The sequence below is a fragment of the Lynx rufus genome, unplaced genomic scaffold (assembly GCF_022079265.1).
Source record: "Lynx rufus isolate CCGP_SWC_20201006 ecotype Redwood Valley unplaced genomic scaffold, mLynRuf1.p SCAF_2, whole genome shotgun sequence".
Taxonomy (NCBI): Eukaryota; Metazoa; Chordata; class Mammalia; order Carnivora; family Felidae; genus Lynx; species Lynx rufus.
The window spans coordinates 203,075,643-203,092,386 of record NW_025814834.1 but is presented as its reverse complement, the minus strand read 5'-3'; the positions used below and the strand labels follow the sequence as shown (position 1 = coordinate 203,092,386).

At 55.0% G+C, this 16,744-nt stretch overlaps 1 protein-coding gene across 1 annotated transcript; it reads left to right on the top strand.

Annotated features, from left to right (window-relative positions):
• Nucleotides 1–2,743: 2,743 nt before the first annotated feature.
• EXTL1 (exostosin like glycosyltransferase 1) lies at nt 2,744–16,392 on the top strand. Its single transcript, XM_047082549.1, has 11 exons — nt 2,744–3,516; nt 9,819–9,909; nt 10,197–10,304; nt 11,120–11,239; nt 11,819–11,951; nt 12,175–12,281; nt 13,266–13,355; nt 14,198–14,284; nt 14,671–14,831; nt 15,881–16,052; nt 16,222–16,392. Exons 1-11 carry the CDS (start codon nt 2,744–2,746, stop codon nt 16,390–16,392), a joined length of 2,013 nt encoding a protein of 670 aa, XP_046938505.1.
• Nucleotides 16,393–16,744: the final 352 nt, after the last annotated feature.

The following is a 16,744-nucleotide window of genomic DNA, read 5'->3' as shown; positions in this document are numbered from 1 at the left end:
TCACTGCCTGAGATGACTTCTCTGACCCCGGCGTTTGGCAGCTCCTCTGTGCACTCCCTAAGTCCCCCCTCCCCTCGTTCTGTAATTGCCTGCATCCTGGTATTTCTCAGGGAAGGTGCAGTTCTGCAAGAATGGGGGTGTACCTGTCTCACTCAGGAGACGGGTACAATGGCTAAAGGAATGGACTGACTGGATCCAAAGCCTGGCTAAGATGTGGGAATTTAGGCACGTCACCTAACTGCCTGGGCCTCTGCATTCCCGTCTGTAAAATGGGGACAATAGCAGTACCTTCCTCAGAGCCCCCCTAGGAGAGGAATAAATGAGCTAACACACTTGCACTCAGAGTTGTGCGAGGTACAAAGTAAGCATAATATGAATGTTAGCCGTTATTGTTCTTTGCCTGGCACAAAACCTGGCCCATGTTTAGTAGTCATTAAGTATTTGTTCGATGAATGAATGAATGAATGAGTACAGGGATAGAAGGATGAAAAGCGGCATGAGAACCTAGAGTAATCAGACCAAGCCCCAGGAAAGTCAGGAGGTTTCCTGCAGGAGGGGAGCCTTTGGCTGATTCCTGTAGGATGAGATGGAGTTAGCTGAGTAAGGTGAATGGCAGGGGCAGCAGACAGCAAGAGCAAAGGCCTCTCTCCTGTGGCAAAGCCTGATGCGTGCAGGGAAAGTCAGTCCATCCCTAGGGACAGACACTGTGGGCAAAGAGGCCAGGTTTCCCCTGTGCTGGCCATTTTGGGGACATTCTTGGGTGAATGAACCGTGTTCTTCCCTCAGACCGGCTGCGCATGGTGGCTCTCCGGTCAGATCAGTGGCCCTCTCAGATCAAAGGAAGACCAGCAAGGAAAGGAGGCTGCCACTTGCGGAGGGACCCCATGGGATAGGCCTGGATTTAACCTGCCAACCATCTCATGGTGAAGATCCTTACTTTCATCTAGAGATAAGGGGACAGAGGCCCCGCCTCATCCAGCTGTTAAGAGGTAGAGGCAGAGTTCACTCCAAGTTGGCCAGTTCCCTGTGGCCTCCCTCCCAGAGGGTCAGCCTGGGGTTCCTGGCAGCCAGGGTCTGTGTCTCCCTCTTCGCCTCGGTGATTCTTCAGTGGGTGACATCACCCATTCCTGATTCCCCTTTCAGAGCACAGACGAAGAAACTGAGCAAGGGAACCCCTCAATGGCTGTGGACTAACAGACAGTCAAGTTCAACGTCAGGTAAAACTTACCATATGGACTGGAAGATGAGCACCAAGACCTCTCCTACAGAGCTCTAGACAAAGGCAGACCTGGGCACCTGTGAGAGGTGCCAGGAGTGGGCCCCAAAAGGCTGCAGCTAGATGAGATTGAGAGGTGGTGCTGAAGGAGGAGGGACCGATCCTGGGAATCCTTGAGAGCATCTTACCCAACAACACCCACCCCTCCCATCCTCCCCCTGCCTCCCCCCACCCCTTCCTGCTTCACTTTTCTCATCTGTTGACTTTCTCATCAGCTGATTTATAGACTTCCTGCAAACATACCCCCAGCTGGGGTGGCCAGGGGGAAGCTCTAAGGAGTAGGGTCAGGAGTTCAGGGTTCAAATCCCTGCTCTGCCACCTCTTAGTTTAGGAAGATACCACTCTCCTCTCTGAGCTTCACTTTTCTTCACCTGTAAAGAATGACAACCTCTTCGACCTCTTCCTTGGAGGGGGGATGTGTGAATTCAGAGACTCAGGCTGTGACAGCCTGAGGCAAACTGTGAGGTGTGGGTCCTGCTGCTGAGGATTATTGGCCATTGAGGAAACCGGTTTGGAAGGGGTTAAGCCGAGACCCTGCCTCCCAGGCAGGAGCGAATCCAGGCTGGCAGGGGAGGAGCCAGGCTGGGAAAGAGATCTAGTCGGGGCCAGATGCAACCCTGAGAGGGACCGGGAAAAGACACCGGCAGGGCTGCGGGGGGGCCACGGGACAGGGGCGTGGGGCAGGGTCCCTGGCCTCTGCACCAAGATAGCTCCAAGCCAGAGGGTGCAGGACCGGCTGCTAGGGGTGGGGGAGGAGGAGTCGAGCTCCCTGAGCTGGGGGGGACAGCGGCAGGGTGGGAGAAGACTAGGACCCAGAGCACTCCCGGCCCCCCAGGCGGAGGGCACTGCTTCAGTCGGCCTTGACCTCAGTTGACCCTGATAGCCCACATGGGGCGCAGGGTCTAATTTTAGCTCCAGCCACTAGGCCCACAGCCCAGAAGTGCCCGCCAGTGGGCACAGGGGCGGCCAGGGCTACTCAGGGGCCACTTGGGCAAGGGGAGGATTGGGGAGGCCAGCCTTGCATGCTGGCCAAGCCACCTCCTGTGAGAGCCCCCACGGGTCCCCCATGGCCTGGCAGACTGCCCGCCTCTCCTTTGAGGCCAAGGTCAGGGCGTGCAGCCAGGAGGACAGAAGGACACGGCCTTGCAGTGCGGTCAGGGTTGCATCAGCTGAGCAGTGCCCAGGGGCAGGGGGCCCTGCTGAGAGGGCAAAGGCTGGCTTGGCCGTCCGAAGGCCAACGAAGCAGATTCCTGACTGTAGGAAGGCAAGGCCAGAAAGCCGGGTCCTACCTGGGCTCCTTGTGCCTGGCTGGTGACCTGCTGTTTGACCTCACACAGGCAGCCTGCTCTCCATGGGCCTCAGTCTTCCCATCTACAACAATGAAGACGCTGAACTAGAAGGCTGATTCCAGCTCCACCCACAAGCCCCTGCTCCTGCTTTCCCCCAGCCCTGGCTGCGGGTGGCCACATGCAGTCGTGGAGAGGCAAGTCCCTCTGGCTGGCACTCTCGGCCTCTTGGCTCCTCGTCCTCCTGAGAGTCTTCCCCCTTCTCCGCCTGGCAGTGCCTGCCAGACCTTGGGCAAGTGCCCCCCAAGGCTGGCCCCGCTGGCTGGATACAGAGCTCCTGCCGAGTTTCTCCCAGCCTGGCGAACTCCCAGAAGATGCCCCTCAACCTCCTCAAGCACCCCGTGGTGGCGGCTGTGACTGGGGGGCTTGCTTTGACGCCTCGAAGTGCAGGACTGGTGGTCTCAAGGTATTTGTGCACCCGGTGGCTGGACCCATCTCTGCCGCTCACCGCAAGATCCTGGCTTCCATTGAGAGCTCCCGCTACCACACGGCCAGCCCTGAGGAGGCCTGCCTCCTCCTCTTCCTCAGCCTGGAAGTCCCAGCTGGAGAGTGCAGCCCAGTGCCCCAGCAATGGAATGGGGGAAGGAACCATCTGGTCCTCGATCTCCACCCAGCCCCCTGCTCCCAGACCTTCCAGCTGGGACGGGCGATGGTGGCCAAGGCCAGCCCCACAGTGGACACCTTCCGGCCTGGCTTTGACGTGGCCCTCCCGCTTCTCCCTGAAGCTCACCCATTGCGAGGTGGGGCACCTGGCCAGCTGCGACAGCACAGCCCCCACCCCGGGGTGCCCCTGCTAGCCCTGGCAGAGGAGAGGGGCGGGTGGCGCACAGCAGGCACTGACCCCTCTGCCTGTCCCTGGGATGGGCGCTGTGAGCAGGACCGTGGACCCGAGCAGTAAGTGGACCTTTACCCTTGGGGGCTGGGTGGGAAGGGTCTGCAGTGGGAATGAGCTCAGAGGGCAGGGTGGAGGGCAGGATTGAGATGGGATGGGAGAACCGGACTGGCCTCAGCTGTAACAGGAGGGGATCAGGTTAGACAGAGAGAAAACACCACCCAGAGGGTGCTTTGCCGTAAGGGGTGTCCGAAGTGGATTCTGGAGTCTCCCTTGGGGGAGTCTTTAAAAACAAAAACATGCCTCACTCCTACTTACTCTTTTTCTCTTACTCTGGTTCCTCCTTCCCTAATATTTTAACATACACATCTATAGTGGTCACTCTGTCCCAAGTTAGAAATAATAGTTACAATAAAATAATGCTAACTGCTGTCATTTGTTTGTGTACCAGATGCTAAGCTCAGAGAGGTTAAGTAACTTGTCTGAGGCCATCCAGACAACAAGAGCACAGCCAGTGTTTATATCCAGAGTTGCTTATTTCCAGAGCCTGAAGCATTAGAATTCGGAGTTTTAACCAAGAGTTTATGATCAACCCATCAAATGCCTCAGAGCCGTGGAGATTAAGAGCTGGTCACAGATGGAAGTTGCTCCTGTGTCTAACTTGGGGGATTAGCCTCTCAAGGAAACAGCTTTGGGTTACGACAAATATGAATGGGGTCAGACCTCCAGAAGAACTTGCCACCTGGAGACGTATAAGGGGCATTGTGGCCTATGGGACGTGGAGAGTTGTTCAGAAACTGCTCTCTCCCTGGGCTAGTTGGGGTGACACGCTTCAGGTGATGGGGCAGTTAACCCCTAAGCACCCTACCCCTCCTGCACCCCCAGGAGCCCAGCGGTGTCCAAAAGGCTGGTTGAGCAGGCAGGAACCAGAGCCCTTTGGAGGTTGTCCGGGGCCCCTGGGGCAGAGGGTTCCTTCTCCATCTCTGGGGCAGACCCGATTTGGAACCTGTCAGTCTGGTGTCCTTCTGTCGCTCCCTCCCTCAGGTATCTCCCTGTTCTCTGCTAGAACAACATGGGCTATTTTCGGCTCTACCTCCCTCCTAGGAATTCTTCACGTGGCCAAGCTCCATTTTCCCCTCTGCGTCTCAGGGGGTCTCATGGGAATGCAATCACTCTCCCTCCTGAAGGCACATGACCTCCAGGGAGCCCCACAGCCACCAGTAGGAATGGAATTGCCCTTCTGCCTGGACCCACCCCTAGCAGGCATCCTCAGCAGTGACCTGAAAAGTTGGGGATCCCCCCCCCCTCCAGGCACCTCAAACTCAGAGCTCAGACAGAGCTTACCTTCCATGAACAAGTTTCTCTTGCTCGCCAGGGCCCTGCCTCACTTTCTGATTAGGCACTTAGCTATTCTTGAGTAGAGGAAGTTGTAGCTGACTTTAGTTACTGCTGTATGCAGTTGCTGACTGGTGAATCTGAAAGCTCTTTCAGTCTGAGCTGTGTTGAGAAACCGACAGTAAAGGAGCTGCATTCAGTAGGTGAACCGTTGGCTCGCTGAATGTTTACCGATTGATCCAAAATTGGCCAGAACTGGTCAAGGCTTCCTAATCAGTGGGGGCCACCCTCTAAGTAGCATTGTTGATGAGCGCGTTCCCAAGGTGTGATGGCTGGCAGCCTCTGACTGCCCTCTGAACTTCCAGAAGTTCTCTCTTTGGCCTCAGCCCACCTGCAGGGGACGGGACTTATAACCTCCAGAGTAGCTGGAGCCTCAGTTTCCCTGAGGTGCCGCGCAGCTGCCTGAACCAGCCAGACAGTATAGGGACGGAATGAGAGAGGGAGGCCACCAGCCACGGGGCAGCCCTCGGAGGGTGGCCTGAATAAACAAGTACTGGCCAGAGAAAGAGGCAATTCATAGTCTCTGCCACCATCCCACGGCCACTGTCCCATATTCACTGGGCGGGGGAGGGGCGGAAGCCAACACGTGGGGAGAGCTTGCTCTGGGCCAGGTGCTGCGCCAGCCACTTTGCACAAGTCGTGCACACTCAAGTACCCTTCAAGGGAGGTATTATTATTCCCATTTCAGGGAAAAGGAAACTGAGGCTCCGAGAGGGGGAGGGAGCCAGCCGAGGCTCTTTGGTGACCAGCTCCTCGATTCACCACGGCCTCCCTCAGGTTTCTGATGGGACGGCTAGAGGGGCAGCGGCAGCGGTGGAGTCTGGGGTTAAACACTGCACTTCTGGCCACAAAGCCCACATTTTTCCACCTTCGCTGAACAGTCTTCTGTTCCTTTGGAATAAGCCTCCACCCATTTAAATTGTTACTTATTTATTTTTATGAATAGGGAATTCATTCACATGGTACCAAATTCCAAAGGCACAAAAGGGCATACAGCAAAACTCCCTCCCACCCCTGTCTCTGGCCACCCAGTTTTCCTTCCTGGAGCCAAACACCGTTTCTAGCTTCTCTTGTGTCTTTTCTGAGGTACTCTGTGTGTGCACAAACAACACGTATATGTGCTCTCCCCCATTTTTTTTTTTTTTTAACATAAATTCAATTCATGTTTTCAAGTCCCCTGGCCTTTCTCCTTGGATATAGGAGGCGCGGTGCCTAGGGCCCATGACACTTTTAGGGACCCGTGAAAACATTTTCATTTCTTTGAAAATCAGAAGGAAAAAATGAACTTTTAAATAGAAGAAAATGTTTTGGGGTGCATGGGTGGCTCAGTCAGTTGAGCGTCTGACTCTTGATTTCAACTCAGGTGGCTCAGTCGGTTAAGCGTCCAACTTCAGCTCAGGTCGTGATCTCCCAGGTTGTGAGTTCGAGCCCCACGATGGGCTCTGTGCTGCCAGCTCAGAGCCTGGAACCTGCTTTGGATTCTGGGTCTCCCTCTCTCTCTGCCCCTCCCCTACTTGCACTGTGTCTATCTCTTTCAAAAATAAATAAACATTTTTTAAAAATTAAAAAAAAACAACAACTCACGTCATGATCCCAGGGTCATGGGATCAAGCCCTGTGTCAGGCTCTGTGCTGAGCGTGGCGCCTATTTAAGATTCTCTCTCTCTGCTCATCTCCCCTGCTCATGCTCCCTCCCTCTCTAAAAGAAAAAAGAAAAAAAAATAATTTAAACAGAATAAAATGTTTTAATATATAATATTAATATTTCTTTTTTTAATTGTTTTTGAGAGAGAGAGAGCGTGTGTGTGGGCATGCACGCACCAACAAGCAGGGGAGGAGCAGAGGGGGGAGAGAGAGAATCTTTTTTTTTTTTTAACGTTTATTTATTTTTGAGACAGAGACAGAGCATGAACGGGGGAGGGGCAGAGAGAGAGGGAGACACAGAATCGGAAGCAGGCTCCAGGCTCTGAGCCATCAGCCCAGAGCCTGACGCGGGGCTCGAACTCACGGACCGCGAGATCGTGACCTGAGCTGAAGTCGGACGCTTAACCGACTGAGCCACCCAGGCGCCCCGAGAGAGAGAATCTTAATTAAGCAGGTTCCACGCCCAGCGTAGAACACACTGCAGGGTTCAATCTCATGATTGTGAGATCATGACTTCAGCTGAAATCAAGAGTCAGACGCTTAGGGGTGCCTGGGTGACTCATTAGATTGAGCATCTGACTTCGGCTCAGGTCATGATCTCACAGTTCATGACTTTGAGCCCCCCCATCAGGCTCTGTGGGGACAGCTCAGAGCCTGGAGCCTGCTTCGGATTCTGTGTCTCCCTCCCTCTCTGCCCCTCCCCCCCTCATGCTCTGTTGCTCTCTCTTTCCCTCAAAAATAAACGCAAATTTTTTTTTAAAAAAAGAGTCAGACGTTTAACTGACTGAGCCACCCAGGTGCCAGTTCTTTTTTAAGATTTATTTTTAAATAATCTCTACACCTGACATGGGCTTGAACATACAACCCCAATATCAAGAGTCACATGTTCCACCAACTGAACCAGCCAGGTACTCTGGTATTTTCATTTTTATACCAACAATGATCAAATGTAATTTATATAGAGAGAGATACAGATATAGATCATGACCTGAGCTGAAGTCAGATGTTTAACTGACTGAGCCACCCCCCCCTTTTTTTTTAATAGCAGAGGGGCCCCAAAGGCCAAAGCGCCTAGGACACATGGAGGTCACAACGTGGCCCTGGCTATAGCCAGGCCTCAATAGAGCCCAGTGGAGCCATGGGGCCGTGGTGGAGCCACACTGACTCCATCTTGGGCACTGAGACCCTGAGTCTGGGGCAAGTACCTTATATGGTCACAGGACCCTAAGACTTCCTTGGCAGTTACCATGAAGCCCCCTCCATAACACACTCACACACCCATTCAGGTGCTGATCCAGATCTGCTTGTTTACCTCTACCAATGGGGATCTCACCATCTCTCAAGGTCACCCACTCACTACTCTGCCAGATCCATTACTACAACTTGTGCTGAAAATGACCTTTTGGACATTTGGTCCCTGGTCCTGCGTCTATCCTTTATTGCACACTGAACGTTCATTCATTTAGCACCCATTACCTGTCCATTCTCTGCCAGGTGCTCTGCTAGGCCCTGGGGATGCTAAGGTGAGGAAGGCACGGCCCCTGTCCTTAAGTTGTTCGGTCTTATGGGAGAGACAGATAAGTCACTGGTTATGACACACATTGTTAAGCAGAGAGATGCTGTGCCAGCTACCTTGGTGTCTCCTCTACTTCAGAGCTATGTGACCTCTCTAGGCCTCGGTTTCCTCATCTGCAAACAGGGCACTAACAGCATGTACTTCCCATCTCTGAGGGAGTTGCCGTGAGAAGGAAGTGAGTTAATATGTGTAAAGCATGTAGTGCCTGAACAAAGTACATGCTCAGTAAAAGCTGGCATGGCTCATTACCACTGTGGTGCACACAGAAGCCGTGGGGGCAGAGAGGAGGGAGCCATCTCTGGAAAGATCAAGGAGGGCTTCCCAGAGGAGGCGAAGTTTGAGCTTAGACATTTAAGATCGAGTAGGAAGAATTCCTTGGGTTATAAGGCAGAGAGGGGTGTCCCAGGCACTCCCTCAGGAGAAGGACATACAGAGACACAGAGGAGAGGACAGTGGAGGTTTGTGAGGACTGAGGGTACAGTTTATTCAGAAAGCTCTTTGTCTCTGGGTTCTCTGAAGCCGTAAACTTACGGGTTTTCAGCCCCCAAGGGCTTTACTGGGGAGGGGAGGAGGGCTGTGGCTGGCTGGTGCTGTGGCACCAATGAGGTGGAGAATGTCCTGTTGTTTAATGTGTGGCTTCTCCCAGAAGAAGCCTGGTGGCCACCTGAGCAGTGGAGACAGAAGGCAGGAGGCAGAACCCCTGGGAGACCCCCTAAGCAGCAGCAGTGGGGTAGTTCAGATAACCCAGGGGCAGGAGTTAGCATACTTGATTCTAGTTCCAGCTCTGCTCCAACCCTTTCTGAGACCCTCAGCTAGTCCTTGGGTCTCTCTGAGATTCAGTCTCCCCATCTGTTCAGTGGGGGTTAGTCCAGAGGCTAAGCACTCCAAAGACTGCTTCTTGAAGGTTCAGACTCAGACCAGATAGGCTGTAGCTGAGGAGGGTCTGGGACCCTCGGGGCCATATTCATCAGTCCCATTCTGAGCAGGCGTGTGAGCCCAGGAGTTCTGCCCCTCCAGGCCCTCCCTGCACCTCCCAGTAGCTAGGTCATGAGCACTGCTTCCCTGGGTGGGCAGTTGCAGGGAGATGGCTCCTGCCCATCCCCCCACAAATACACACAGCCTGAGTGTGGCCCAGGGGGTGGGGGGAGAAGGTGGGAGGAACAGAGGAGGCCTGTCCTCTGGGCAAGGGGGCCTCTGGGCAGCAGCTTCCTGTGCGGTTCCAGGCTGGGGGCCCAGCCCACCTCCTGACAGAGGAGCCTTTCATGGGCCTGGGCTCTCGGGCTGGGGGGAAGGCTGGGCAAGGGGGCCAATCAGGTGAGGGCTGCCCCAGAATCTGCGTGTGGCAGAGCAGTGGGCTGGCAAACGTGTGCCTGTCCAAGTCAGACCAGGCCTTGGAAACAGCTGGTCCCACTACCTCCCATTTTGCAAATGAGGAAGCCGAGATCCAGAGAAGAGAAGGGGAGATGTGTAAGATCTCCAAGGGTAGAGGCAGAACTAGAACCCAGGGCTCCTGCCTCCTAGCCCAACCACGAGTGAGGGGCAAGTGTGAAGCTTGGTGTGTGTTAGTGTTCAGTGTGTGGCTGTGTGTGTGCATGAGGGTTAATGTATGAAGCACGGATGATGGGCTTGCATGTTCTGAATTTGCGAGTGTTCGTGTGGGGGGTTGGGGAACCATCCAGGGAGCCAGGTGGGGTGAGGGGCCCCTGTCTCAGGCCTCATATGTGTGGGACCCCTTCCTGTACCTCCTCAGGACCCACGCTGGGGGAACACTACCCAATGCCACCTTCTGCCTCATCCCCGGCCACCGTCCTGATGCCTTGCACTTCCTTCAAGCCCTGCAGGTACAACCCCAACTTAGGCATCCCCTGTCCCTGTCCCCCACACTCCGGAGCTGGCAGGGTACTTCTGGACTCAGGCCAACGGGAAGGGGCAGGGAGCAGCCCATTCCTTTACTCTGGGACTCAGGCGTGCCTACAGCCACACTCACCACACCCTCTGTAGAATAACCCACTTTTCTCTCTTCTTTGCCCCTTGCCCCCAACCAAATCAGCTGCTAATTTGGAACCAAGGGAGGGGGAATGTGTTAGGATATAGGACTGGGCTCCCCAGTGACTCCTGTTTCCCCCAGGCTGGCTGCATCCCTGTGCTTCTCAGCCCTCGGTGGGAGCTGCCCTTCTCCGAGGTCATCGACTGGACCAAGGCGGCCATTGTAGCTGATGAGAGGCTCCCATTTCAGGTAGCTCAGGGCCCTGCCTACAGGATGGGGACTGGCCCCCAGACTGATCTCAGTCCTCATTCCTATCCTCTTATGTGCATATTGATGATTTTGCCCCAAACCCCAAGCCTCTGGGGCTCCCAGAGGATCAGAACTCCTGAGGGTACTACGAGCAAGTTGTGAGCCTTTTCCAGCCTCAGTTCCCCCATCTGTACAATGGGATAGGTTAGATCAGATGATCTCCATGGGCCCAGCTCCACTGGTCCATGACTGGACTAACTTAAAGGAAAGCCACAGAAAATCCCAAATCTGGGTGCCTCCATGGAGGCTGGGGTGGGGAAAACAAAATGCACAGTGACTTTTCCAGCTGATGAAACTAACCTGCCTGGCTCTGAAAAACGTATGCATAAGCCTTGAATCCCCTGAGAAGTGAGAGCGGTATGGCAGTTAATAATAATAGCTACCAGTCGCTTAGTCTCTACTATCTGCTAAGCACTTACTGTGTATTATCTCATTTAATCCTCACAATTACCCTATGAGGCAGGTACCATTACCATCCCCTCTTTACAGATGAGGACAAAGACTCAGAGAGGTTAAGTAGTTTGTCTGCAGCCACACAGTTACTAAGTGGCATTTAGGCCCAGCTCTGTGTGACCCTTGAACTCTTGACTGCTAAGTCACCTGGGACTTGGCCAAGGGTAGCTGCAGCTAACCCACTTGAAAAACCGTGGGGAGAAGGCTTCTGGTTCCCAGACCTCCAACCTGGATTGTTCCCACCCCAGAGTCAGTCAAAGACAAGGCCCCGTGACTTCTCCTTTTCTCTCTCCATGCTTCAGGTCCTCGCTGCCCTCCAGGAGATGCCCCTCACGCGGGTCCTTGCCCTGCGTCAGCAGACCCAGTTTCTATGGGATGCCTACTTCTCCTCAGTGGAGAAGGTCATGCATACCACTCTGGAGGTGAGGGGCACTTACATGCTGGGGGCCATGGTGCTTGGCTCCTGCCTCTCCCCTGCTCCTTCTCCGCACCCCTCTCTCTGGACACTTCTGCCCCAGTATTTGGACGTCCCCCTTGAAGATGCCTCAGGATGAATCTGAGACTTGACTCTGAGCTCTTGGACAAGTGTCTTCTCCAGTCTTGGCCACAGTTTCCCCCTCTGTAGAAGGACAGCTCTGGTCAATAGATTTCAAAGCACGTGCCACCTTGCCAGGCCAGGTGATGGGCAGTGGCTGCCTGGGGTGCTGGGTTAAAAGGGATTCTGGGTCCACAAAGAATGTCACAACTTGCTAGCGATGTCTGCCATGAGTGAGGAAAGAAAGGGAGGGAGCAAGCACATCGTCATCCGCCAACTCCGGACACCATCACTGAGTGTCCCTACTCTGGATTTCTGCACCTGAACCCCTTGGTGACGCAGCTGCTGCCCTCCCTGGAGCCTGGAGGGGGAGGGGCGGGGCTCCGCCAGGGCCCCGGCCGCACTTCCCCAGACCCCGCCCACAGCCACGCGGCCACTGCCTCTGCACAGCCCTCTCATTTCACAGATTATTCAGGACCGGATCTTTGGAGCATCTGCTCACGCCTCGCTACTGTGGAACAGCCCCCCGGGTGCACTCCTGGCCTTGCCCACTTTTTCCACAAGCCCCTCGGACTTCCCCTTCTACCACCTACAACGGGGTACGCCCTGGGGGTGGGACAATGGGGTACGTCCTGGGGGTGGGACAACTTGAAGTCCCTTCACCAACTCTTTCCAAGTCTGTCCCAGCCTCAACCATACAGTCCCGCCAAGCCCTTCCCTGATTCTCCAACAGCTCTCCTGGCTCCCGGAGTCCCCAGCTCAGGTCACTCTTTAGGTGGTCCGGTCCCCTCCTACCCTAACAACCGTGTCTCATTCCCTCAGGCTCGCGCCCTGTGGGCAGGTTCAGCGCCCTGATCTGGGTGGGGGCCCCAGGTCAGCCCCCTCTGAAGCTCATCCAGGCGGTGGCAGGCTCCCAGAACTGTGCCCAGGTCTGTCCCCTTGCCCACTGGGGTCTTGGGATACAGGGTGGGGGGCCGGGACAAGGTCAGGGCCCTCGAAGACCATCTAGACCCCAAGCACAACCACACGTTTTGCGGGGAGGTACATCCCTGCCCTCCTATTTAAGTCCCAAGTTTCTTGTTCCTTTCCTCCCTCCTTCCCTCATGGAAATTGACAAAATCATCTAAAAAGCAGGTGCCCCTTGGGGAGGCTGGAGAAGTAAACATACATTCATGTGTTAACCCATCAGTCATTCTCTGAGTGTCTGGCCATGGGCTTGATGCTGGGGATGCAGAGAAAAAGCAGGAAAGGATTCTGCCCTGGATTCAGATTCAGTCAGCATTCCCTTCCCTGGCACACACTGTCAAATCTCACTTCCAGAGAAGCCACGTAGCCTTGAGAGGATTCACAGGGGAGGGAAGCACTTAACTCAGCCAGCAACAGAGCAGATCCACAGATGCGACATTTGAGCTGGGCTGAGAACGATAAAGGAGCAGAAGAGAATGAAAGCCTTTTGAGAGAAGATGGGGATGGGACATGGGGTCAGGGCCCAGGCTAGGGGTTACCACGACTGACTCTATCTCCTTTTTTAAATGTTTATTTCGTTTTGAGAAAGAGAGCATGCGCAGGGGAGGGGCAGAGAGAAAGGGAGACACAGAATCTGAAGTAGGCTCCAGGCTCTGAGCTGCCAGTCAGCACAGAGCCCGACGTGGGGCTCAAACTCATGAACCGCGAGATCATGACCTGAGCCGAAGCCAGACGCTTAACCGACAGCCATCCAGGTGCCCCGACAACTGACTCTCTTCAGTTCTAGTGCTATAGGTAGCTGCCTTCGCGTCACTGGAATTTCTGCCTTCCAGAACCCCAGAGGCAAAAACAGGGCAGCACTGAAAGACCTTGGCTCCAACTAAACTCTTGCCCAAATTCACAAACACAGCTGCTCTCCCTTCAGGAACACCCCCCTTTCCTCCTAGATCTTGGTTCTCTGGAGCAGTGAGAAACCACCCCCATCCAGGTGGCCTGAGACAGCAGTGCCCTTGACAGTCATGGATGGGCAGAGGAAGGTGAGGAGAGTTGCAGAGAGGGGCACAGGAAGGAGGGATTCTGCCCCTGCATGCTGGGAACTGGGGAGGGCACACACAGAGGACTCTATTTGGGCCTGAGCCAAATCTGGACTTCAAGTTAGGCCTGAAGCTGGTGAGGAAGTCCTCCCTTACTCCTCACTTAAGTATCTCTCCAGGCAGACTTTGTTCTCGTGCTGTGGCAGAGATGCTGCCACATCTCGTGCTGGAGCTGATGGTCTGATGTGGGTTTCAGCGGCAGACCTAATAGAAATGATTCGCTTCCATCCCTGGCCCTTCTGAATTGTGCTTCCAGAGAACGGGGGTTTTATGTAATGAAAGGAGGCAGAGGGAGTAATGTCGGCTGTCTTGGATGAGCTAGAAGAGAAACCTGGGACGTTAAGGAAATGGGGAGAGGTGGCAGCAAATTGGGCCAGAGGAGGGTGGCTTCTAAGAACCCCGGATGCTGTGAGCCACCTGTGTGCTATGTGCTTCTGGGCGAGGCCCTTCATCTCTCCGGACCCATTTCTTTCACATGAAAGATGTCTGACTACCCCTCGCAGGGTTGAAGTAAACATGCAATGTGACAAGAGAGGAATCTTGAGGTGTTGAAACCAGAAGGGCCCCTAGATACCAACTGCCCCATTTTACCAAAGGAGAGGTTGAAGTGCAGAGACGTCGAGTGAGTTCCAGGTCCTAAGTCCAGGAAGCCTTGCTGTTTGCACTGCCCTTCCTTCTACAGCACGTCCGCAGGGGCTCCTGCTTAGCAGATATGCAGACAGTCACCGTGGGAGCCTGGGGACGGTTCCCACGGCTGAGGTGGCCTCACCTCCCTCCCACTGCAGGTCAGTGACCGCTTCTTCCCGCACAGAGCCATCAGCACGGATGCCATCCTCAGCCTCGATGGGCACAGCAGTGTTACCACAAGTGAGGTGAGGGCTGGGCCCAAGAGGAGCCCGGTGCATAGGGGGGACAGAGCCTGAGGGCCCCGGAAGCCCCTCAGATTCCTGGAAGGGGGAGGAGCAGAGGACCAGAGCAGAGGTAAACCCTCCCACTTTTGAAACGATCCCAGGGAGCCAATCACCCTCGTGCTCCACAGACTCTTGAAAACAATTTTCGCCTCCCAACTGAAAAAGCATTGTTTCCAGCTCCCAGTTGGGACACCCCACCCCCACCCCCAAACACTCCTGGAGAATTTTATGCTCGCATCTCCTCTCCCCTGAGTCCCCCCAGCTAGGCCGGCCTTGCCTCCGTATCTCTGGATGTTCCCAGCCGGTCGGAAAGTCCCTCCTCAGACCTCACTTAACTATCTCGCCAGGTGGACTTTGCTTTTCTGGTATGGCAGAGCTTCCCCGAGCGGATGGTGGGCTTTCTGACGTGGAACCACTTCTGGGATGAGGCCCAGGGTGGCTGGGGCTACACTGCTGAGAGGGCCAACGAGTTCTCCATGGTTCTCACGTCAGCTGCCTTCTACCACAGGTAAAGATGGTGGCCCTGGCCCTGGGAGCAGAGGGCCAGAGACGCCCCTCTCTGAACCACAAGCAGGGTGGTGTGGGAGTGAACATAGCAGTCACTATGTGACCCTGGAGATCCAGGGTCAAGGCCCAGATCTGCCACATCCCAGTTGTGTGATGGGCAAGTCTCCTCACCTCTTGTAAGGCTCAGTTTTGTTATCCGGAAAATGTCTTCACCTCACAGGGCTGATGTGAAAATCAGGTAAGAAAGCCCTATGAAGGCCTTGGCACACAGATGGTCAACAAATGGTAGCTAGTGTTGTTTTAAGTAGACCTAAGTAGAGGGTATAGACAGTGTTTGGGTTTGGTGATGGTGGCGACAAGAGAAGGATCCTGAAGCTTTATAAATGTGTGTGTGATGGGTTGGGGACTGTCCCAGACCTTCGAGAAGTTGACCGAAGCACCTGTCTTTGGGGCAGGGACTGAATTCTAGAAGGCCCCTTTAGAGGGGTTCCTTAGACATGTTTAAACCAAGTATGTGTAACCTGGAACCTCTAGTAGATTCTGCAGGGAATTCTCAGCAGAGTAAAGAATACCCCTAAGGTCTGCAGGGTGGGCCTAGGTTGTCCTGTAGGAGGACTGTGTGAAGCAAGGCTCACCCAGAGCAACATCAGCCTGGTTAATCCACAGCCTTCCCGAAGCTGGTCTTTGGAGCTGCCATATTTAATGGCCTTGGAACCAGCTGATCCCCCACCTCATTCTGGCTGAGTTCAGACTTCAGAGCCCAGGGGTGGGGGCCCTAAGGAGCTGTAAGGGAGAAGGCAAGGAGTACACCATCTGCTGAGCACAGATGTCAGAACCACAGAGCACAGAACAGTAGAGAGAGGTTTGTATTTCTGGTGTGAGCTCTCTGAGATGGCCAGGGCTCAGAGAGGGGGGCAGAGGGTTCTCAAGAGCCTTGGGGATTGAGGTCAAAGGGAGAGTGAGGTCAGGAGGGAGGAGAATGGGGCCCGGTGGGGCGGGGTGGTGTGTGAATTTGGCTGCAGCCTCTGCCTGTCATTCCCCTTTGCCCAGGTATTACCACACCCTCTTCACCCACTCCCTGCCCAAGGCTCTGAGAACTCTGGCCGATGAAGCACCCACCTGTGTGGACATCCTGATGAACTTCCTGGTAGCAGCAGTCACCAAGCTGCCCCCTATCAAGGTGCCATATGGGAAGCAGCATCTTGAGGCCACACCTCCACTGGTGAGGAACAAGGGGGACAGGTTGGCACTGGGAGGGCACTGGCTGGGGAAGGGATTCCCTCTCACTGTCTAACCCAAATCCTCTTTGCTGCAGGGTTCGGGGGCTTTGGGGGGGGGGCGTGGTTCGGAAGGACAGAGGAGACCTCCAACGCATTTCTCCTCCTCTTTAGGTGCCTGGGGGTCCGGAGCCACAGCCGACAGCCCGAGACTGCATCAACCAGATGGCTGCGGGTTTCGGCTACATGCCCCTGGTTTCCTCTCGCCTGCGTCTGGACCCAGTGCTTTTCAAGGACCCGGTGTCCGTGCTGCGCAAGAAGTATCGCAGCCTGGAGAAGCCCTAGGAGCGGTCAGAGGAGACCCCAGCCCTGCTCCCACCGGGCGCCGCACCTGCTCAGGGCGGGGGAGGCGGTGCATCAGCTCCCTCCCTTGGAACAACTGGAGACCCAATCAAGGCAGCCAGTTAGCTAACACGTCAGACCTCTCTTGGCCAATCACAGCCCTAGCGTCCCAAGGCGCGGGGCCTCGCCCCACCCTCCAGCCCGGCTGCGAGTGGCAGGCCCCAGGTGCAAGGCGCTTGCCCTGCTGCGGCGCCTCTGCCATCGCTGACCCCTTGCCTGGAATGCCTTTCTCGGCTTCTGCGGAACTGACTTCTACTTGTCTTTCAGATCTTCGCCTTCTCCATGGATTTGACTG

Bases quoted from the DNA above. Each gene is read 5' to 3' on its own strand.
- EXTL1 (XM_047082549.1), top strand. From the start codon at position 2,744: ATGCAGTCGTGGAGAGGCAAGTCCCTCTGGCTGGCACTCTCGGCCTCT. The intron at 14,832-15,880 runs GTAAAGATGGTG...CCCTTTGCCCAG, and splicing joins TCAGCTGCCTTCTACCACAG to GTATTACCACACCCTCTTCA. The intron at 16,053-16,221 runs GTGAGGAACAAG...CCTCCTCTTTAG, and splicing joins TTGAGGCCACACCTCCACTG to GTGCCTGGGGGTCCGGAGCC.